Here is a 23,886-nt window from a genome sequence, read left to right as displayed (position 1 = left end):
CCCGGATACCTCGGACGGCGTAAACCGCTGACGTCAGAGTTCACGGACGGGCGCGAGTTTGCCGGGTTTAGCGTCGGGGTGAGCAGGAGGGCACGGCTGACTGGGAACGCTCTTAAAAACCAGAGATAATCAAATGTTCATAACAATGCAGGAGCTGGCCGGTGGCAAAGGTAAACACGCTGTCTCAAGTTTGTCTTTGCATGCAGTTATTTGGGCACTTTTGTGTTTCTCTCTCTTTCTTTTACCTCTCTTTGCCCTTTCTCTCTCATTCATCTCCCTTCTTCTCTGTACGGCTTCAGGGCTTTTGGCTCTCTGTCATCATCCCAAAGAGCTTCGGGTTTCACTCGCTGGCAGGCTGAACGTAGCAAAACTCAGGGGCATGGAGGCCGTCCAAAACTCTGTCTCTCACACTCTCACACCTCTGCGCCTGCACCAGGGACGCTCAGCCCGCTTTGCTTTGGGGCCGCTTTTGAGAAATGACAGGAGCATTTTAGGACGTTTCTCAGATTTTAGGACATATCTAGGATTTTATGACGTTTCTGGGATTTTTTGACATTTCTTTGGTATTAGGATATTTGAAGAATTTTAGGACATTTCTGGGATTTTAGGACATTTCTAGGATGTTAGGAAATTATTCTGATTTTGAGAGACATTTCTTGGCTGTTAGGACATTTAGGATTTTAGGAAATTTCTCAGATTTTCAGACGTTTGTAAGATTTTAGGACATTTCTAGGATATTAAAACATTTCTTGGATCTTAGGACATTTCTAAGATTATACTACATTTCTGAGATTTTAGGAATTGTTTGGATTTTAGGACATTTCTAGGATTTTAGGAGTTTTCTTGGATTTTAGGACCTTGTAGGATTTTAGGATATATCTAGGATCTTAGGGCATTTCTTGGATCTTAGGATGTTTGTAGGATTTAAGGACATTTCTGTGATTTTAGGACACTTGTAGGATTTTAGGACATTTCTGAGACTTCAGGATGTTAGTAGGATTTAGGGACATTTCTAGAATTTTAGGACATTTTTCAGATTTCAGGACATTTCTTGACTTTTAGGAAATTTCTTTGATGTCAGAATGGTTGTAAGATTTTAGGACATTTTTTTGGATCTTAGGACATTTCTAGGATTATAGGACATTTCTGGGATTTTAGGATTTTTATTGTTTTGGGAGATTTCTCAGATTTTAGGACCTTTCTAGGATTTTAGGACATTTCTTGGATCTTAGCACATCTGAAGCACTTAAGGACATTTCTGTGATTTTAGGTCATTTATAGGACTTTAGGACATTTATATGAATAAAGGACATTTATAGGATTTAAGAGATGTTTCTTGATTTTGGAACATTTCTAGGATTTGGGGAGGCTTATTTAGGACCTCTGTCAGGGGTGTGGGGGATCCTCCACTGGCACTTTTTTTGATAAACAAGCTCTGTATTGTTGCTGTTTTATGCTCTCTGGCACCTTATGTTTACTAAAAGTACCAAAACAGTTCCCAGTGTGAATCACTTTATTTTTATGGTGAATTAAAAAATGGTTGCGGGAGCCGCCCAGTGCCCTATTAGGGGCCAGGTTTGGCCTGGGGCTGGGGCAGTTGAGTAACACTGGCGTAGACGCATGCTTGGGGGTCAGCCCAACATGAATAAAAGTGTGATACAACCCAAACAAACATGTTAACCTGAATATTTCCCAAACCTGGCCTCTGCTCTTCCCTGCCACAGCACCGGGCTCTTGACTCCTTGAGGAAATTGCTGAGGGCACAGGAAACCCACAGCTAAACACAGTTTCTCATGGTGTATTAGCGGCCCCCTGACCAAGAGAAGAGTACTGCTCAGTACCACGTCCAGAGGCCATGCCAAGACCACGCCACGGCCAGCCAAGTGCAGGAGGTCGCTGGAGCCTTGACATGAGTTCAGATGTTCTCCTGGGAGAGATACCGGCTCTGAAACGTTGTCAGGGAAGACTTCTGGCTGAGCGCAGACTCCAGTCAATCTTGTGCTACGTCTCAGAGGCAAAACATCAACAGAGGCACTTCTCTGCAAGCGCGGTAAAAACGAGAGTAATAGTAAAGGGGGAATGTGGTTGTGCTACAACATAACCGAAATCATGTGTGTGGTTTTATGAAGTTAGAATGCCCATAATGATGGAGTATTAAATGATTGTAGCGCCATGAGATTTGATCTTTTCTATTACTCTCGTTTTTACCGCGCTTGCAGAGAAGTGCCTCTGTTGATTGATGGTTTTTAAGGGTTGCTTGGTGGGTGGGGGGGGGGGGGGGGGGGGGGGGGGGGGGGGGGGGGGGCCAGAGGGGGTGCCACATATAAAAAAAAAAAAAGCCAGCTTTTCCCATGAACTCCTCTGGCACCCAGAAATTTGCTTGGATTTCGCAAACTCACCCAACCTACTACAACCACCCCTCCTTTCCATTGTCACTGCTCCTGCCTAAAATAACTCCTGCTCCTAAAGGAGGCTCGTTTTCTGCTGGGTTTTCAAATACTACACTGTTGTTCTGCTGGCAGTGGGAGAACAGGAGAGGTTAGGGAGGTCACTCTCTGGGCTAACAGGAGCCACTGCCATGTTTAGATGCTGCAACAGCCACGATGTGTGACCGCTGGACCGTCTGTGGACGCTCGGCTGTAAGGAGGTGGCACCATGTGACAAAACCTTATTGTGCACGCTTTTTTGGAGAATGTATGTGTAAGCGGATTATAATAGGAGATGTGTGGAATTAATAGTATCATGTTGTGTTTGTTTTTTAAAACTATTTTTAGTTATGTAGCTGAAATTGAAACACAGAGTTTGAGTTGTTTGTCGTACAAGGACACAGGACTCTGCACAGTTCATTTAACCCCTTGAAACCTGAGCAAATTGGTTCACTTTCTTTCAAATACGAGAAGAAGCCCATGAGTAGCATATCAAGAAATTACTCCAAATTAGCAAGAAAATATTAAAAAGTTACAAGAATGGGGCGCCCATTAGGTCACCTGGTACAGCAGGCGCCCCCATGCACAGAGGCGCCCATGTGTCCTCGCTGCAGCAGACAAAAAATAATAATCCTTTTATAAAAAGCTGCAAGAATATCACCTGAAAATTAACAAAAAAATCAATAAAAGATTAAATGTTAAAAAAAGGAAATTATTTGGAAAATGTGCTAAAAATGTAAATGTAATTAACATTAAATATATCATTATAATCAGTTCATTTCCTGGACATTTTCTCCATTTATTTACTTAAAGATAATTTTCTCCCTCTCTCTCTTTTCTGTCTCTTTTTAAAGTTCATTTTCTTGGCGGCTTTTCCTGATTTCTTGCATATGGCGGGACATTTCTAGCCAAGACGTGCAGTGCATTTTTAGCTGTTTCCTAAAGAAATCAAATCAATTTGCTCAGGTTTTAAAGCCTTAAATGGCTGTGAAAAGTGTCAGAAATGTAGCACAAGCTACCGTGTTGATCCAGGTTTCAAAGGGTTAAGGCTGCATCAATATTTTTGTTTTGACAATGTTTCAAAAGATTGCGTGTAGTGTACGAGGTATCGCTCTTCCTGAAAAATCCTCAGAGGATGATCAGTTTTATTGTTTTGGCACAACTTTACAGCTCTGCTGTACTGTCACCGGCCTTGCAGTTGTTTTCGGTGGAAAAAGCACTGATAATGACTGTGCACCACTAGGCTGGGCCACAAGATTTCCTGGAGGCTCAGCTGGTTGCCCATTAGTCACCATGCTGGTCAAGAAATACTCCAGCTTACTTGTGGACAGAGCCATGAATGCACTCTTCTCAGTCTTTATGCTTAGCTAAGCTAACAGGCTGCTGGCTGTGGCTTCACACTTAATGTACAGATGAGAGAGCGCTATCAGTCTTCTCAACTAACTTTTTGCAAGAAGATAAATCAGCATATTTCTTGACATTTGCTCTAAGTGGTCAGTATTTTCACGTCTTCCATATTTCTGCACTGTCACTGCAGCCAGGGAATGACTGTAACAGACAATAGTGTCTATTTTTACCGGGAAAAATCGCCAGCAAAAGCTCCAAAACACATCCTGCAAAGTCGTCACATGTGGCTGCTTTGCCATGGACATCCGTGTCTACATGTGTTGCTCTTGGTATCTTTCTGTGTGTGCTCTTTATGCTCTGGGATGACGCTACCTCGATATCAACACAAGCACATGGCGGGATTATGCTGCATGTGGTTATGTTTAGGCAACAAAAGCACATGGCAACTAACACATGGACGTCAACAAATGCACATGCTGGCACAGATGGTTAGGATTAGGCAAAAAAGTCACTGATGGTTAGGTTTAGGGAAAGGAGGCACATGATATGATTTAGGAAAAAGTTCTGAAGGAGAACAGGCCGCGACCAACATGATCCACCAATATGATCTGGTATCAGGAAGAAATTAAAAACAAAAGCAACCAAAATATTACATCTTTCCCTGTCATTAGTATGTAGCTACATGTACATTAGCTGTGAGCTTGCAGCCGAGGTGAAGCTTCACTTTTTACTGTGGAAAAAAACCCCTAAAAAAGCACAAATTACTATGTTCCAGCAGGGATATGATCCGAAATCAGGTAACACTTTACAACATCGGCAACCAAGAAAACATGTCTCGGACATTAGCATGTAGCTATACATTAGCAGACTACTTGCATGTGGGGAAGGGCAATGACAGAGATCAGTGTCAGTTTTTGCCAAGAAAAATCAGTGTTTGGCACGATTTTACAGTTTTTAACCTTTGTGTCTAGCTGCAGCTGTTTTTGATGGAAAAGGAGTGATAACATGACTGTACACTGCTAGTCTGGGCCTCTGCTGGTCATCCATTAGTCACTGTGCCGGTCAAGAATTAATTGATTAAACACTGTAGCTGTGTCCCACTGTTCCCAGTCTTTATGCTAAGCTAACTGGCTGCTGGCTGCAACTTCATACTTCAGCAGATATTAACGATATGGTATAAATCTTCTAATTAATTCTTGGAAAGAAGGCGAATAAGAGTAGTTCTCAGAGTGTCAAATGATTCATTTGAGGAAAGAAAAGACTGACAAAATAAAACCGGTGCAAATAGTTTGTAAAAGATAATATTAAATGCGTCACTCCGTCACCATGCGCAAGCAGGGATAATTTTTCATTAATAGCTGCAAAACAATACTTTGATTTACGTCATCAAACAAAACAGCAGTCATAAATCCTGATCGTCATCACAACAATAAAACGTCACCATGACAGAAGAAAGTTTTTGTTTATTGTTCAGCACTACAGCTAATCTGTGTAATGCAACAAAATGTAAAATCAGTCCATTGTTTGGTGTAACCACCAAACAATGGGCTTATATTTTAAGTAACTCATGCATAAGACTGTGGTAAGACTCATGAGAGAACACTTATAAAAGGTGAGAGGAAATGTGTCTTAACGTTGGAAGGCCTGATTTGTGGTCAGACACAAACATTATATGACTCACATTGACGTTGTTTTTCAGGTTTTGGTTTCATTTGCTGTAATAGTGGAAATCCAAGTTTGATGTCATCTGTGTTCAGTCTCCAGGATATTAGAAGATAAGTACTTACATCTGCTGCAGAGAGAAGCTATTTCATGGACTTTTTTAGACAAAAGTTGAAATTATGCTCTTAATTGGGGATCTATGGGTGTTTTTTGGCAAGAAACCACTTTTTGGCAAACACAGGAAGACATGCCTCAGATCTCTTCTGCACTGTGCGTCAATCACTGAGAAAGGTGAATTTTACTTTGGAGAGCATCAGTGATGTGCAGAAAGACTGGTAGAACGTGTTCTTGGTGAAAATGTTCGATCAGTCTAAAAAGTGTCAGATATGTATCAGCTGCGGCAGTCCCAACATTAGAAACGTTTTGGAGTACAGCAAGGGCGTCAAAAATGCGCTCAAAGGCAAACAGTGGGATGCTACAAAGCCAGTGTGTCACGCCCAAGCCCGATTACACCACCAAATTGAAGGAATTATTAGTTTGAGCATGTGTGCAAAGTTTTGTGACATTTTGGCATCGAAAATCATCAAACAAGTGTTCATAAAATGAAATTTAACACACAAAATCCAAGATGGCTGACTTCCTATCGGACAGAGACGTGTATTCCAACTCTGGCACGCATTTAGGGGTCTTATGGAGCTTGGCAGCCAATTTTGTTTTTGAGCATTTGTGCAGCATAAATAAAATATTTCAACTGCAACAACAAGTTCCTCGCAATTTCAGTGCCAGGGAGTGTTGGGCCTTGGTACCTTTATGCTCTCCCCCTGTTGAATTCACATACAGTGCATCTAATCAGGTGTGCAGTTGAACTTCAGGGACATCACCACGGTGAGAGTTGCATTGCAACCTGGTCTCACTCCGAATACGTCAAATACATCCAGTGCTTTCGGCGTATGAGTGTGACGGCAAATGCCACCTTCTGCGTCCATCTGGAACGCGGCTGGATGGCCTCAGATGAGAACTCTCTCGGAGAGAACCGGTGGGGTTGTTGTTATATGCCGGCCGACATATGGGGTGCGTCGACATGCAACGCGCACAGTTGGCGTCACTTGAACATGGCCGGACAGAACTGGTTGCATGTACAAAAAATGTACAGGGACAATGGACAGGGTCAGGTGGTGACGCTGCCGGTAACAACATTATATGAGGAGTGCAAGTGTTTTTATAGAGCAGACAGGCGGGGAGGTGGATGCACAAATAACTGACTTTTGTGCTGGAGTCAGAAGTTCACCTCGTGTCTGGATGTGAGTTGCTTTTTCTTTTCTTTTGCCAAACCTAACCATCGGTGACTTTGTTGCCTAATCCTAACCATTGTGATCGTCACCATGTGCTGTTGTGTAGACAAAAGAATTAGGCAGCGTCATCCCACCATGTGCAGTTGTTGACTTCACTGTAACACCAACTCAGAATATAAACAGTTGACGCAGAAGGTTACCTAAACATCATAAGCAAACACAAAGCCAACAGAACAGCACCATTTAACAAGTCAGGATGTGTTGAGTATTGATCTTCTCATGAAAATGATGAAATATTCCTCAGAAAATGCACCACAAAAACTCCGGAAAGGTCAGTGTGTGGTAATGACTGCACCTACACAAATGAGCTCATTAAGGAATTCTTAACTTGATATTCAGCTTCTTCGCATCAACAACCAACCAGTAGTGCCTCATGGGAGGACAGTGGCTTATTAAGCAGTAATCTAGTGCATCTCCAGGAACCAGACCCAGATGTGCCTTAAAACTAACAAATATGCAAAGCAACAACAAAAAATGACAATTATGTCCAAACTTACAAGAAGTGAAGGGAGGAGTGCAAGGAGTGGACTGATAAGCTCCTGTTTTCTCTGAGCTGGACGCCTGCCAGGGACTTTTTGCCAGTTCCAGTTTAAAGAGAACATTTAGAAGAGATGTGATAAATTGTATGAATAAGTATTTCCAGGTATTTAGCAGATAGGAGTCTTAGACCACATCAGTCATGCCGGTTCAGACTGAGACTGCTGTCTAAACAACTGTACTGACATGACAACTATAGAAGCAAATGGAACAAGTAGGTTAATTATTAGTGATTTCGTACTTTTATTCGGCAGAATTCTGGTTTTGTCTGATTTGACTAATAGCTGAACAGGACAAAAAGTACCATGCACTCATGAGAAATGACTCCAAATGGAACAAACTATGAGAAATATGTGACAAACTGGCTGTGCATTCAGATCAGTCCAGTTTTTTATGTAATTCTGAGATGCATGAATTTGCATCATGAACTGAATGTATGTTGTTTTTTTTAATGTCACTTGGAAGTTTGAGCTTTACTGTGAAGGTTGTTTTGTGTGTTTGAATGGGTGAATGTGACATGTGGTGTGAAAGCGCTTTGAGTGGCCAAAAAGACTAGAAAAGCGCTATACAAGTGCAGTCCATTTACCATTTGATACTGCAAACCGTTCTGTCCAGCCTCGTTTTCAGCTGACGCTGTCCAGCGGCGTATCATGCAGACATAAAAGTCGGCTTTTTGCATTGTGACCTTATGCTGAAGGTATCCCAAAAGTGACAATATTTGATGATTTTGGGATGGGAATGGGTTAGGTTGACAGTGTGCAAATCAAGCAGCCCTGCCCCTAAATATGCATAACTTTGGGCCTTAATAAAGTGTAAACTAGTGAGTTATATATCAATCCACGAAGCTGACATTTTAACATGGGGATCTATGGGTGATTTACTCTGATTTAGAGCCTCTAGTGGCCATTAGAGGAACTACAGGTTTTGGGACTTCCACCTTGGCTTAATTTTTAAGCCTCGGAGGCTGCCACTTGATCAGCCACTATAGTTCGAGAGTATCTGAAAAACATTTTTTTTTCATATGAAACCAATCTATTTAGTGTTTTTACCTATTTTAATCACCTGATGTGTTTGTTTTGGAGAGTAGGAGACCTCTGTGGTTAATTTCTCTCCTGGTAAAAACCTCCTAAACAATGAAAACCAGAAGTTTCAGCTGGATGCAATCTGAAACCTGCACCACTAGATGCCACTAAATCCCCCCAAATTTTACTCACTGCTCCTTTAAAACCTGCAGAGCACATTAGAATGGACTTTTCAGTGAGTAGATATCTTGTTTTCAGATGTCAAAGTTTTGTGATGAACAATACTTACGTGTGCATGGATTTTGAATTTTTAAAAGGGGGGGGTGGGGTTGATGGGACACCAAATTAGATAAATTCATTTCAAATTAACAAAAGTGTTATTATTTATATTTTGTTTCTATGTAACCTTTCAATTCATAATTTTAATTCATAATACAGCAGCTCAAGAGTCAGAAGCAGAGAGAAAAAGTGATTTGAGGTCCCAAAAAATAATTAAAATTAGAAAAAAAAAAATATATAAACATAAAATCTATATACACGGTATAAACCTTTTACTTATCCAAATATGCTGTACCGGATTGCTGAAAAACGATTGCACAGTTAGTGGTAAAACATTGCACAAAAGGAAAATACAACATTATCACAATCACAAGTTTCTGTTGTTAAGTTTGACCTAAATAATCAGTTTCGTTGTTAATGGGGTGCAAACTGATGGAAATAATTAGATTTTTGTCATCTTTTTTTTCTCCGCTGCATCCCTGCTGGGCTGAGCACTCAGTGTGTCACCGGGGGTGTGGACGCGCAGAGGGGGTGGATCACGTGTTTAACGCGTTTCTGTAAAGGACCCGTGGAGCCATAAAGGGCTCGCTTTACCTGTCGTGCGCTCAGGTCGAACTAGTTGCCAGTCTCGTTTCAGTCTGTCTCTTTTTTCAGTCGCTCTATCCGGAGCACCGGAGGCTCCTTCTGATTGGCTGCACGGAGACGAACTCTTTCAGCCCACCCACCGCTGATTATAGGGACTCTTGCAGACTCTCTTTCCTTCCTTGCATTGAGTCTGGGACCTGGCCCTGGGGCTGAACGGCACACACAGAGCGCGCATCATGGCAGCTACCCACAGCGAGTACAGAGGCTACCTGCGGAACACCGTCGACATCGAGGCGGCGCAGCACCGCTTCCACCCGGCGCACAGCTCGGAGCCCACTTACCGGCCGCTCCTATTCGGGACCCTCGCTGTTATGGGATTGCTTCAGGTGGCGTCCAGCGTGGCGATCTTATTACACCTGACGGGTTATCTGCAAGAGGTAGGCTCCATGTGACACTGTGTGGTCTCGCTCCGGTTTCTGATTTCCAGTGCGCAATGGCACGCTCTGCAAAGTCACTCACTGTCGTCAGCGGGGTGTTTACTCAAGCTTTGGTTCTGTGCGTAAATATTTATCTGCAAACGCCGTCAACAGCTCTCTGCTCAGCTACCAGAGACTTAACATATCCCTGCAACGTTTGCGCAACTTTATAATGCCATAAAGCGCCAGATAACTTCCTCGGCTCTGTATAAAGTTGGCGGTGTGCGCTCTTAGAAGTAAAGTCGGTGCAATCTTCATAGGAGGAAAAGAAAAAAGCCTCACCATCGAGCCAGTTCTGCAATTTTGTGCGCCAACATTTCGTGCACACTTTGAAGGCGCTGCGCCTCAGTTAAAACACGTCTTCCCTCACAGTGAAAACACTTTTAGATAACATCACCGCGGATTAGTCATTCCAGCGAGATATTTTCAAGCTCCATTCAAAGGCATCGCCAGAGTGAAGTGATAACATCTCATGTTTGCAAAAATACAGATGTTTTCACTCGAGGCTGCAGCTCTTCTTGTTTACATGCCATCGGAGGGGTTATATTTGCCGTTTACGTGTGTCATAAATTGTAAACGTTTGAGCACAAGCAGAGCTGTTTCAAGGAGAACAAAAAAACAACTTAAAAAGAGTCTGGCAAAGCTCAACTTCCAACCTCGCTGCAGAGTCAGAGATCCTATCGGGATACGTATGTTCCTGCATGCTCCATTGCTTCTCTGTCTTTGCCATCTTGCTGGCTGCGTGTCTGCGATTCTGAAAAAAACAACATTTGCAGCTCTACCGCAACTGTTTTTGTAACTTTTATGGCGGTTTTGGAGTTGAATAATTGTCATGTTTCGACAAGCCAAGAGGGCAGACCGCATCTCCGCTCTGTCAGGATGCTGGGAGTTCACCTGGGGAGCATCTGTCTCTCTCTCTCTCTTTCTCCTTCTCTCCCCATGCTTGTCTGTGTGTCTTTCTCAGAGTTTGTGTGTTAAATTTCTTTGGCTTGTCTTTGGCATAAACACATGGCAGTGTGGTAGTTATGAGCTGGAGGTGAGCCAGAGGGAAAAAACAAATAATAGGGATGGAGGAAAAGGAGTCAAAAAACCACAGAGAGACGAAGAGACAACCATAAAGAGATGTTAAATCGTATTTGTGTAATAGCACTTTCATGTGGGATTGATCTGTCATGAGAGGGATGCAGAACTTTTGCACTGTAAAATCTGACAAGTTGATCTTGGAAACACAATCTTGGAAACTGATTGCCTTGAAAAGTGAAGTAAATATAACTATTAATCAAAATTGCTGTGTATTTTACTTCTAATTATCAAGTTAAGTCATCTTGGTTTATTAAAGTGGCTAACCCTAAAAAGCAAATTAATTCCTCTCCTCATTTTTTAGTTGCAACAACTTTACAAAATTAAGTAAATGCAGCTAAATTTTGAGTAAACTATATATGACTGACTAGTTTTCAACCAGCACAGAAAACAGATACATAGCACAGTAAACTTGGCTTTCCGAAGTTGCTAAAATTTAGATAAACTTTTTTAAGATGCAACAACTTCTCAAAATCAAGTAAATATAACTAAAGTTTAAGTAAATGTTACAATGCAGACATCATTTATTATTGATTTTCTTATTTAAAGTTTATTTAAAAGGGACACAGCATATTAATAAACATCAGTATAAAATACAGATTTGAAAAAGCAAGTTTGCTGGACTGCTAATTTACATCTGTAGTCCCTTGACAGATAACAGACAATAAAAATATGAAGAAAGAAAAAAGTTTCATATCAGAGAAAAAAAATACATAAAAGACATATCGTATTTACTGGCATTTTTAAAAACAGTTGGTCTGCTAGATTTTTTTAAAAGTAAAATTAACTTGACAGATTTTACAGTGTGGGATCGATATTCCTCGAATACCCAGCCAGCAGCGTGCTCCCTTGTTGGTCAGCTACGCTTTGGATTAACACGCCAACCTTTCCTGAACTCAGCTGCATATGGTAGCACTTTGAGCATGAGTCAGTGTGCGGAAAGAAGTTTGGCACAGGACCATCATCTGCCCCCCAACACCTGTAGGACTTCCTGGAGATGGTGAGGAGAGCAGGAATCTGCACAGCGCCGCGTCCGCATACAGGAATGTGCTGATTGGTTTAAAAAACACTGCTCCGATTCCAACACGAGGGTGTTTTTTTGTTGTTGTGCTCTCGGCATGTACGCAAGGCCACATTTTAATGTAACAGCCTGTAAACTACTCGGAAACAACAGCTCCGCAAATAAGAGGCAATGCTCAGTTTTCCTACTTTTCGCCTGTTGCGGTGGAATGCAGAATGACATGTGGAAAATAACTTTAACCCCCCCCCACCACCACCACCACCACACACACACACACACACACACACACACACACACACACACACACACATATCCAATTACTGCTTGTCTTTCTGTAAGTTTTGTCCCACCCACACCTGTCAGCCAAACATGCTCATGAGAGATTGTGCTTGTAAGAGATTTTTTTTTCACGTTGACCTCTCTAACCGCGGCTCCTGTGTTTCTGTCTCCAGGTAGATTTGTCCACAGCCCCACATCGGCCCATAGAGGTGAGTCTGACCCCTGGCTGACCCTTGCAGCACCACACACCCTGTGACCCGAACACAATCCACTCAGAGTGCATGTTTTTCTTCCTGCTATGACGCACACACACACACACACACACACACACACACACACACACACACACTTGAGGTCTCTAATAGCAACACTCCCGCTGTGCAAAACATTTTGACTGATTATTGCAATTTCTGCTTCGGCAAACTTAAAGGGACAGTTCAAATTTGTTGAAGTGGGGTTGAATGGGATATTTATCCACAGACTGTGTATTACATATAATAGATTTCCGTCTGCACGCCCCCAGTTTGGAGAAGCAGCAGAAGTACTGACACAGAAGCTAAGCAATGTACTGCTGTGGATGGGGGCCATTAACAAAACATATTTCAGCCACCTAAAAAACCCAAAGTGTATGCTAGATTTGGAATATTTTAACCGCTTAACGTTAAGGTCAAACAGAGATATCCAATGGCAAAATTAAGCTGGTGTATTGCTCTTTAAATCCATTAATAAAAACAGTGACTTAACCCTTTGCAACCTGGAGTGAGATTCAGGCAGGCGCACTCATGAGACACCGTTGCGACATGCATATGTTTCCGGGCATTTCAAGCGCCTCTTTTTTAGGGCACAATGTCATGTGACGAGGAACAACCAATCATAGCCGGAAGATATCTCTACTTTCTTTCATAAATACCAAGAGGAGCAGTTCATGATTTTAATGCAGATATAACCTTAAAGTTTTACATCTCTCCCACAGACTATTTTTCAGTCCCAATACACGTCTCAACCACCAGGAAGAAGTTCAGTTGTGCACTCAACATTTCTGATAAGACAGCTATGACGCAGTGCTGGTTATGGTCACTTAGCAACCTCAAACACAACCTGCCTCTGCACTTATTAAAGTTGGCACAGAGGGACACTAGAGTAGCACTTAGCGCCCGACCTCATGTTTTCCTGGCGGTTCATGTTTACGGCCCCTAACATGACAGGACACAGGAGCTGCTGGTCTGCAGCTGCCTCGGTGAGTGAGTTTGTGTTATCGTGTGACTGACATTAAAAGAGTTCGATCGGATCAGGTCACAAATAAGTCAAAGTAAGGGCTGTTTACACGGCAACAGTTCTTGCGTGAAACGCCTTCTGTTCACATGACAACAGCATTTTTGGGGACCTGAATATGCAAACCTTTGAAACTGGGTTCCAGAGTGTAATCTTTTGAAAATGCCTTCTGTCGCTGTTGAAGCTGGTAATGCATAGATACTATGAGAACGCCGACGTCACGGTTCACTTTGTGTGTTTGCATTATGTTTCAGACAAACAACCATGTCAAGACAACAATAACAACAATGGTGGACCAGTGAGATGTGTTTGTGCAGCTGACTCTGCTGAGTTTATTAACGCTGTCGGTTCTTGTGCGTGTTTTCGCCATCGTCTTCTTGTTTGTTTGTCCTTGTCATTATAACGTTACACCGCCAACTACTGGCCTGGCAGGCATACTACAGTGATTTTGGTTGTTTTTGCAAATTTTTTGAAGAGCGCCACGTTTAGACAAGAACAGACCTACTAAAAATCAAAAAGTCTTCCCTTTGCATAACTGATTGAAGCAGCAGTAGACCAGCAGCTCCTGTGTTCAGCGAGCTAAAATTGTTTCTCTCAGTGGAGTCTGGTGGCTTTGATGAGAACATAGATGGGAAACTGAAGCCGTTAACTGCTTCCTTGTCAGGACGGACTGTCCGACAGAAAGGTTAAGTGTTAAAAATACTCTCAATATAGTGTACGCGATATAGATTTTTTTAAGTGGCTAAGCACACTTTTTTTTCTGGCCCCCATCCACAGCAATGCATTGCTTAGCGTCTGTGTCAGTTTTCCTGCTGCTTCTCCCAATCGGGGGCGTGCCGACTGACATGTACTGTATGTAACACACTGACTATGGATGAGAACCTCGTACAACCACACGAAAAATCCAAACTATCCCTTTAATGTCAGTAGCCCTTGACTGATTGACATGTCACTAAAAGGAAACTGTGGTGAAACAAAGTAAATCAAGTCTGTTTTATTTGTACAGCCTAATATCACAATTGCCTCAGGGGCTTTTCAGTCTGCACAGAGCCAAAAATAATGTCTCAGAGGCCAACAGCAATCTACTTGAAGAATGTTTTGCATCGCACCAGGTATTTCCTGCTGTCACTGTCAAACGGGGAAGTACAATACGTGCAATAATGCGGTTGTGTTTTTAAAAAGGAAGAGTTAAAGCAGCAAAAAAAGAAAAGAAAGAAAGAAGATAATCATCTGCAATTTTGCACAGACAGATTCATGATTTTCCCATGGGTGTGTTTTCAGAGCACACCACAGCTTCTGTAAAGCAAACCCTCGGTGGTCACACAGGCTGAGGAGAGGTCAGACCGCAGCAGGAAAAACACCTTTCTGCCTTTTAATATAGGGCAGTGAGACTAAACTGACGGCCCGCAGGCCAAATTTGGTCCCTTATTGGATGCTGGGTGACCCCCACCCCCCCAGACATTTTCTGAGTTACAGTAAAAATAAAGTGATTCACACTAGGAATTGTTTTTGTACTTTTAGTATACATCAGGTGCCAGAGTACAATAAACAGCATCAAAATAGAGCTTGTTTATTCAAAAAGTGCCCGTGGAGAATCCCCCGACATGTCCTCAAATCTGAGAAATGTTCCAAAATTAGAAAAATGTCCTAAAATCCAAGAAACTTCCTTAAATCTGAGGAAACTCCTTAAATCTGAAGAAAGTCCTAAAGGCCTAGAAATGTCCTAAAATCTGAGAAATGTACTAAAATCTGATAAGCATCCAAAAATGCAAGAATTGCCCAAAAATCCAAGAAACCTACTGAAATCCTCACAATTTTCAAAATCCTAGAAATGCCCTAAGTCGTAGAAATGTCCTAAAATCCCAGAGGTGTCATTCTGAAGTCCTGGATGCAGCGTCTTCCTGACACTTTGCACACAGAGCAGTTTACTGCATCAGCTCTGAGTGAGTCACTCGTTGGCGTCGGCGGTTGCAGAGTTTTCCTTCGCTGATCAGCAGTAGCATGAGGGAGTTATAAAATTCTTAATTGTTGATGTCATCTATTTTTTTCTAATCCCTTTTTGGAAGTTGCCGCCCATTTTTTGGCACAGAGAAAAAAACAAAACAAACCCTGGAACTAGGAAGTAAAACAAAACACAGAATAAAAAGCTTTGCCTCAGTAGTGTTTGGTTTCCCATGATGCCTTTTGAAATGATGTATTTGTGTTTGCCGTGGGTATCCCTGGCGGAGCGCTCACACAAACCACCCAGCCTGCGTCGGACTGAGGAGCTCATTGTGCCGCCGGCTCTCGGCTGTTTCCCATGGAGCGCGGGGAGGCATGCTGGGAGCTTTATGAGGTGTCAGGGTGACAGGTCCACTTGGCCCACGCTGTGTTGTGTTAGGGTCAGCGCTGAGACCGCCGCCGCTCTCCGCTGACAGTTCTTTGCTAGAGAGCAGGCCTCGGCGGGCGGCTGTCAGCTCTGAGGTCCGGCTTTGATGTGAGACAGGATGTGCAGGCCGAGGCTGTGGTCAGCTTCATCTCAGGAGTGGTGAGAGCGCAGGATCGTGAATCAGGCCCGGCGATGTGAATGTTTACAGTCTGTGGAGATGTGAGCGAGGAGTGGATCTGACTGATGCAGCGCAACACAAAGAGACAATCTGCTCTGGTGGCCGAGCCTTTGAGTGAGAGGACTTTTGTTCTAGCGGAGCGTCTCAGAAACCACTCATCAACATAATGGAGACGTTGAGTGATGCATGTGGTGCGTAGTTAAAGGGCTGCACTGAGGCTCACATGCACTGTGGTATTCCAGGAACAAGCACTCGAAATGAAGTCAGCTGCATGTGTATATGAAAGCCGTAGTTTCTCTCTGATGGAGCAGCTCCGTCTGCAGCGAACGGATGGAGATCGACCCAAAAAGCAATCATGTTTGAGCTTATTGATACAGCTGCTGAGTCCTGTGGGTCCTATAATGCAGCATTACATGTTGAGTCGAGTCATTTAAATCCAGTAAATGGTCCACATGCATCGATTGAAAGTTTTTTAGTACAATTAAATTGCCAGCCAACGGGTACTAAACCAAACGAAGAAGAAATCTGGTGGTCAAAGGGAGGAAACACGATGTCCACGGCCAAGTATGGTGGTCAAGGCGGAGGGGGAGGACATGGGGATCATTAGTTTTCATTGGTATTGTTAACATTATCGAGACTCCTTAATGATCTGAGTCTTTATTGATACCACTATCAATACTTTTCTGTGATTTAGTTGAAAGACTTGAAAAATCTTGGCATCAGTAGTTTTAATGATGTATTATAAGATGATTAGAGCTCATGATTGGACGTTTAACAGGCTAGATTTCTCATCTCTAATCTGTTTTATTTTGGCGGGAAAACAAATTTCTCACCCAAACTACTGTGCGATTCAAGTTTCTCACAAAAAACAAAATTATCTTTTCCTTGATGTTACATCTGAACACATCATGATGACGTTAAATTAACTTTTGTCATTTTACTGAGCCGACCTTGAACACATCACAATGAAACCTATACAGCCTCCTTTATTTCGCTGACGAGCTCTTTTCCTGCAGATTTTAACTCTGATTTCAACACTGGATCATTATTTTTAACTGATAGGACTTGCTTCAAAGTTTGGATGTCGCCACGTCTTTCCACTAAATAATAGAAAAGTATCGATAGTGGTATTGATAAAGACTCGAATCATTTAGGAGCCTCAATAATCATTTTAAAATCAATAAAATTATCGACCCCCATTCTTAGTGCTGCGTCACATTAGTCACTGAGTTATTTTCAGTGATGCCGAGCATGCGCAAAAACATTAAAAACAATCAACAAGCAAACAAATAACAGTTAAAAAAGCAGTAAAATCATGCAAATTAACAAACAATAATACTAGTATAAATAGCTTAAAATAAAAATACAGGATAACAAACATGTTAAGAAGTAAAAATATGATAAAAACATTTACACTCAATTAAAACAAGATCTGAAATAAGCCATTTAAACAGCCGTAATGGTGGAAGAGTGTCCAAGTTTAAGTTCCTCTGCAGGTTATTCCATGTTTACGGTCCACCGTCAGGCATCGTTTTCTAGTTCAGATCTGATTCGGGAAATGTGGAGCAACAAGCTATTCTGCGACTGAGTACCAAGACAATGTGAGTTTAGAGTAAAAGGGATGAAATATAGGGAGGGACGCCTCCTTTCTAGATATTCTAGATCACACTGTAGATTTAGGACGCTGCCAAGCCGCTGTAGCTACTTTGTTTAAATAATCTCTGGTTAAAGAGGTATGACGCGGTCTCGCCACAAATCAAGATAGATCCCACAATGTAGGGCCAATTGGGAGCTCGTTCACAATTACTTTGTAGCGCTGGCAGGACGTTGTTTACACGCGTCTCGTTCCAAGACGCTGCCCTATAAACATGTTTGTGCAGCAAATTGTTTTTGGAGGACAGAAAGTGCTAATCTTAGTTTGAGAGACGTGCACATTTGTCTGGACTCGGGTTTTGGATAAATACTTGACAGTAATATTAGCACAGCGCAGGTGCAGGATTGCAAAATAATGTTAATGTTGCTGCAGGGACTGACTCTGTTGTGGAGGTTATTTGGAGTGTGTGACAGAGTTTGGGCTCCGAGGTGCTGCATTTTGGACACAAACTTAACAACTACATTTACTCTGTTACTAAACTTTAGGGTGAATTCGAGGTACTTCTACTTACTTGAGTATTTTCTTTTCATGCCACTTCATACTTTTGCTCCCCTGTTTTTATTTGGTTAATATTGTACTTTTTACATCATTTCATTTACCTGACAGCTCGAGTTTCTTTACAAATTAAGATTTTTAACAGTTAGTGGATTAATCATTCAGTCAGTTCACAGAAAATGAATTGCAGACTATTTTGATATACATGAAGTATTTTTTCTATCATTGAGATATTTTCTGTGTTTTGTTTTTTTCCCCTTTTGTATGAATAGTTTGGGGTTTTTTTGGAGGGGTGGGTCATTTTAATGTGTAATTTTGAGTTTAGGGAGTTATTTTAAAAGGTTTTTAGTGGGGGGTTTTCGTGTTTTTTTCTGTTTATACATATTATATATTTTGATTTTTTTGGGAGGGGTGAGGTGTTTTTTTCCTTTTTAAAAGTAATTTTGAATTTTACGATTGTTGTTTTTTTCTGTCTTTTTTTATAACGTTTTTCTGCATTGGTACTTTTGCTTTAAAATACCTTAAGTACATGTTCCCTGTTATACTTAATTACTTTTACTTAAGAAACATTTTCAATACAGGACTTTCCCTTGTAAAAGAGTTTTTTTACAGCGTGGTGTAGTACTTTTACCCAGGTAAAGGATCTGAATACTTCCTGCACGACTGGTTTTAAATTAGTATATCGACATCGACACTCTCCATTTCTGTCTTTTCTTTTCTTTCCTTTTTCCACGTATTGGCTCAGCGTTAGTGTGAGAGGATCTTGCCAGAGATTACCTGAGATTATAGGATCACAGTAAATTACTGTGAAACCATAAAACACCTTTAGGATGTAATCAAACCTCAATCACTTAAGTGTAAATAATTCTTTCTCTGACGTTTGACTGGCATTTGTAATTTACGACATTAATTTGTGTCTGCTGCTCACATGTATACATGCAGACAGCTGTCTCCAAAACTGTGCCTCACTTTAAACCCTGCAAGGCTTTTTTTTAAATTTTCCAAGTAGCTAACAAAGATTTACAGCTTTAAAGAGGTCGTTCACTCTGGTGTGAGTGTACGATGGTAGGTAGAGACAGAAAAACACTCACGCCTGATATTTTAATCTCACGCCAGATGTGTGAGAGAGTTGGCAGCTGCGGTGCAGTGACTGTTTACTTGCTTGGAAACCATGTTTTCCTTGAGTGTATATGCTCCGTCTTGCCTGAGGAGGACAGCCCAGCGCAGACTGTGCATGGTGGCGGCGTCATCGGCCTTGAATAGAATCAGCTCTCGGGGGCTGAACGCAGTCCAGATACTATTTTGTGCCAAATCCGTGAGAAGCGCAATCTATCTGAAATTTTACACTCACCAGGAGGCCTCCCTGTCGCAGCCTCCGGCCCCGACTACAACCACGGCTGTAATAGGAAATATAGCGGGCTCGCCAAAAAGGATGGATGATACGCAGAGACATGCAGTCCATGTATGCTCATCCACTCAGACACACACACAACTCCATACAAGCAGACAGTTATTCAAAGAGACAGCTGAGCAAAGCTGTGGTGAAAAATGTCAAAACTGTATTGTTGCCTGTAAAGAGAAAGTCGTCTGTGGGTGCGGGTTAATTGTTGATGTCTCTTTACTGATGTGGGTGTAAGTTTCAAATTGGGCAGCCTCTCAGAGGAGGATAACACACGCACAAAGAGACAAATGTGATGTTTTGACCTTCCATCTGCCAGCCAGTGTTTGTTAAATAATTTTTCTCCTTTTCTCTTTTTTTTTTTTTTTCAGGAAGTGCAGACGGAGCCCGTGCTGAACGCTCTGAGAGACACGAGGAAAACCGGTGACCGGAGACGGTGCAAAACTTCAAAAGATAGTCTGCCGTCAGCTCATCTACCAATCGAAAGGCACCAGGCGTACTCTAAAAGTGAGTCCAGCTGATTTAACATCCGTTTGTTGTTGACACTCACCTGCCAATCACACTGAAGCTGTATCTGATTGTGAAGTGGAGATTTAGGCATCACTAAATTTAAACGGCTGCCAGTCGCCGCCCAGCCCAGTTGCCAGAGGAAATGTTGGCATTGTAGATTTTTGCAAACCACGGATTCGTTACGTTTGTTATTTTGTAGTGGATTTGTTGAAGCTCTATGTTTCAACAGTGCTGTGGTTATCGTGTCAGGTTTAGGCACAAAAACTGATTGGTTATGGTTAGAAAATGATTGTGCTCTGGCTTAAAATACCAGGTATTGGTGGCACAATCCCCACTGGGAAATGGCAACTGGTCTCTAAAAAACATCCCTGTTTGGAAAAGCAGCCAAGAGTTGCTAAAAATCATTCATGTTTGAGGACTGAAAAGCTGCTAGAAAAACAGCAGCAGTTTGCTTAAAAACACCCGCATTTGGGGCTGAAAATCTGCTAGAAAAACAGCTAAGGGTTGCTAAAGAACCACCAACATTTTAGGCTAAAATGCTGCTGGACAAATAGCAGATCGCTTTAAAACACCCCTGTTTGAGGGCTGAAAAGCTGTTGGAAAAGCATCCACAGAATGCTAAAATACATCAAAGTTTGGGGTCGAAAAAGCCTCTGGAAAGACAGCTGCAGGTTGCTTAAAAACATTGATGTTTGGAGACTGAAACACTGAAAAAGTTGGAAAAGCATCGAGGGGTAGTTCAAAGAACACCAGCGTCTGGGGGTTGAAAATCTTCAGGAAAAACAGCCAAGGGGCGCTTCAAAACATCCCTGTTTGGGGCTTGAAAAGTCAGTTTTAAAACAGTCACAGGTTGCTAAACAAGCATCCATGTTTGAGGCCTAAAATGCTGCTGTAAAAAACAGCCAGAGGTGGCTATAAAACACCCGGTTTTGTTGTTTGTTGGTCTTGAACAGTGGACTGCAGTTTGACAGGCCGTTTGCTATCCCGCCATCCACCATCCCCTGCACCTCCCACTGGCAAAGTCAGCCCAAATACGATGTCACTGAAGATCTTTGTGGTTTGCAGAAATGTTCAGTACCAACATTTTACTCTGACGACCGGCCTAAACTGCCGGGTTTGGCTAATTGACCCAGCTGAGGCTATAACCTCGCTAACGTCTGACCCTTGAATGAAAAGTAAAAGTAGTCATTTAGACAATAGCTGACTCGACATGACAAAATGCTCTTAAGTAATAATGCAAGCAACAAAAACATTCCTCAAATTACAAAGCCAGCAAAGTTCAACTAGATGTTGCAATCCAATTTAGTGAAGGCAGATGCTATTTGCACCCAGGTCCTGGGCATCCTGGCAACATGAACTTCTGGGAAAGTTTATGCACACAGTGTGGATTCAGCAGCTTTAAACACCCTAAAACTGAAAATACTAAGTCAACATTGACCCCAATGGGATCGTGGGAAAGTCTTGTTCTTGACTCATTCATCCACCACATCCTACTCCTTCAGAGGACTTTTTTATTCTTCATCACATGACTACGTGGTAGTACATTTATGAGTTTTTCTCTTATAACTTTACCACTATAATCTCTAATCCTAACTGCTGCCGACCTCGACGTGTCAATGTGACCACTAGTCAGTCACATCAACACGCAGTCTGAACCAAAATGCTGAATAGTTGCAGTGCAGCTGTTCTCACCTTCGTGCAGAATGATGCTCCATTTAGTGGATCAAAAATGTTAAAACTAGCTAAGGAACTTCCGACTGAAACTTTTCCCATTGTTTTGTTTATGATAAGCCAAGAAAACGGCATAAAATAACCAAAACGTGTGCTGTTTTTGTTGCCGTGTAGAGGGAAAACCAAACGCCATCACCATTGACTGGGACGAGGTGCACGGATACAGCCACAAAATGGGCTACCAGAAGGGCAAACTGCTGGTGATGGAGTCAGGTTTCTACTATATTTACGCCAAGACCTGCTTCCGCTACTACAAGGACGGACCGGTGGACAGCAGTCAGACGGAGGTCCCGCAGGTGGACGTTAGCAACACCCAGCTCATCCAGTACGTCTACCACGAGAGCATCAAACAGAACAGCAAGTCTGTGATGCTGATGAAGACGGGCAGCACCATGCGCTGGAACGACACCAGCTATAACATGTACTGCGCCCAGCAGGGCCGAGGAGTCCGGCTGGACGAGGGGGACGCCTTGTATGTCAACGTGTCCAACGCTTGGATGCTGGACCCGGACGGCGAAGGGACGTATTTTGGGGCGATAAAGTTGGGTAACTGAGAGTTAAACACGTGGGGAGCGGACATGCTACTGAACATTTGATATGCCAAAGAACCACTGTTAGTGATTTATGATGTTGATTTTTCAAAAGTGTGTTTTTTTTATTGTTCATGTGTCTTTTTACGTTGCTCTTCACCAAATAGCCTTGGAGTCCTTTTTTTGCAAAAACTTAAGGAATGGGTAGAAATTGTCTTGCCGTCTCCTCAAAAACCATGAGCCCCACAGCTCTCCATCCAAACTAGCACTGGACTCTTTTTTTAGACTTTTCTTTGTGGTTGGTATTGTGAAATTTCAATACATTTCAGTTCAGATTACAACATTCAGACTTAAGCACAGACACGTGTTTATGCACGAACTAAACAAACCATAAGGGAGCAACTTAGGAAGCAAGTTTTTTGGCAAGGCGTGCAGCGAGAAAGGATTTATCAATGTTGATTGTTGGGCAAAAAAAATATCCAAAAAGAACATTGCATCTGAAAGAGCATCTGCTTGTACTTAGCAGATTATCACAGAATAATAATAATGTCTCTGACCCGCAGCAGTGAATGCACAAATGTTTTCCTGAGAGGTTTTCTAAGTGTGAACAAAGCAGGCAATGAGGCGTCCTCACAGTAAGTAACTCAACGGCGTGATTGAAAATAGACGCTTTGGCGGTGAGTTATATCACCCTCAAAATCTCTAAGGCACCATTTAAACTTAAAATGCTATGAAAGATTTGCTTTGACATTGTGTTTTTTTAAAGCAGCAGGATCAACATCACTTTCCTTGTGCTGTGTTCAGACGCCATTCACGTTTTAAAGTCATGTAAACCTTTGGACCCTGAGCAAATTGGTTTGATTCCTGTAGAAAAGATAGGGAAAAGTAAATGAGCATATATATATATATATATGTATATATATATATATGTGTGTGTGTGAAGAGGACAATCTGTATATATATAAAAGCTTAAGGAAATATCCGGAAAACTAAATTCATAATCATCATGATTTTATTTTTTTTATTATATTTTAGATATTGTAGATTTCAGTTATTTTTTAAGCACTTTTTTTCAGATATTTTCCTTTTTTAATTATATTTTTTAACTTAATTTTTTATTTATTTTTTGCTGTCAAAAGAGGATGGGAATGGAAATCGAACCTTCGGTCGCTGCAGCAAGGACACAACCTTTGTACCTTTGTACATGGGGCGCCCGCTTTACCAAAACATTTTCTTGGACTTTTTTTTTTGTAATTTCTTGCTATTTTTTGAGTCATTTCTTTGCTTGTTTGCTCATTGCCCTCTCCCTGTGTTTTTGAAAGAATTGAAGCCAATTTGCTGAGGTTTCAGAGGGTAAAAAAAGAAGGTCATGTTTGTGCTCCAAAAAACTCATTTGTAATCCAGTTTTCTGTCTTGATGAATGCTTCACTGAAGGCAATTACACGACAGTGTCATTTCAAACTGAGGAGGAAATGACGCGTTTGTTATGTTTATAACGATCAACAAGCGATGCAGATAGCTGGACTGTCTGACCATGAATGACACGAATGGACTTCTTTTAACCAGAGGAACCAAATTGAGTTTGGTTCATCTTTAACTTAAAAAAAAAGTTTTTTCATTTGGCTCTTCAGTGAGGTAAATGGGAATATGCACTAAATATTTATTTATTAGCTCTAGAAGTAC

At 41.8% G+C, this 23,886-nt stretch overlaps 1 protein-coding gene across 3 annotated transcripts in view; it reads left to right on the top strand.

Moving 5' to 3' along the window:
- tnfsf11 (TNF superfamily member 11) overlaps nucleotides 1–23,124 on the top strand; it is a 33,431-nt gene extending 10,307 nt beyond the window's left edge. The window contains exons 2-5 of one of the 3 annotated variants that reach the window (XM_042494913.1): nucleotides 9,280–9,647; nucleotides 12,240–12,275; nucleotides 19,804–19,939; nucleotides 21,788–23,124. In XM_042494913.1, the coding sequence (XP_042350847.1) occupies nucleotides 9,447–9,647; nucleotides 12,240–12,275; nucleotides 19,804–19,939; nucleotides 21,788–22,227 (813 nt within the window). In that variant the 5' untranslated portion in view covers nucleotides 9,280–9,446 and the 3' untranslated portion in view covers nucleotides 22,228–23,124. Of the gene's footprint in view, nucleotides 1–9,217; nucleotides 9,648–12,239; nucleotides 12,276–19,803; nucleotides 19,940–21,787 lie in introns of those variants that run through there. The other 2 variants (XM_042494912.1, XM_042494914.1) reach the window with 2 other exon arrangements.
- Nucleotides 23,125–23,886: the final 762 nt, after the last annotated feature.

Source organism: Plectropomus leopardus, chromosome 10 (genome assembly GCF_008729295.1).
Source record: "Plectropomus leopardus isolate mb chromosome 10, YSFRI_Pleo_2.0, whole genome shotgun sequence".
Taxonomy (NCBI): Eukaryota; Metazoa; Chordata; class Actinopteri; order Perciformes; family Serranidae; genus Plectropomus; species Plectropomus leopardus.
Note: the sequence above shows the minus strand (reverse complement) of the source record. Positions and strands in the feature narration are given on the sequence as shown.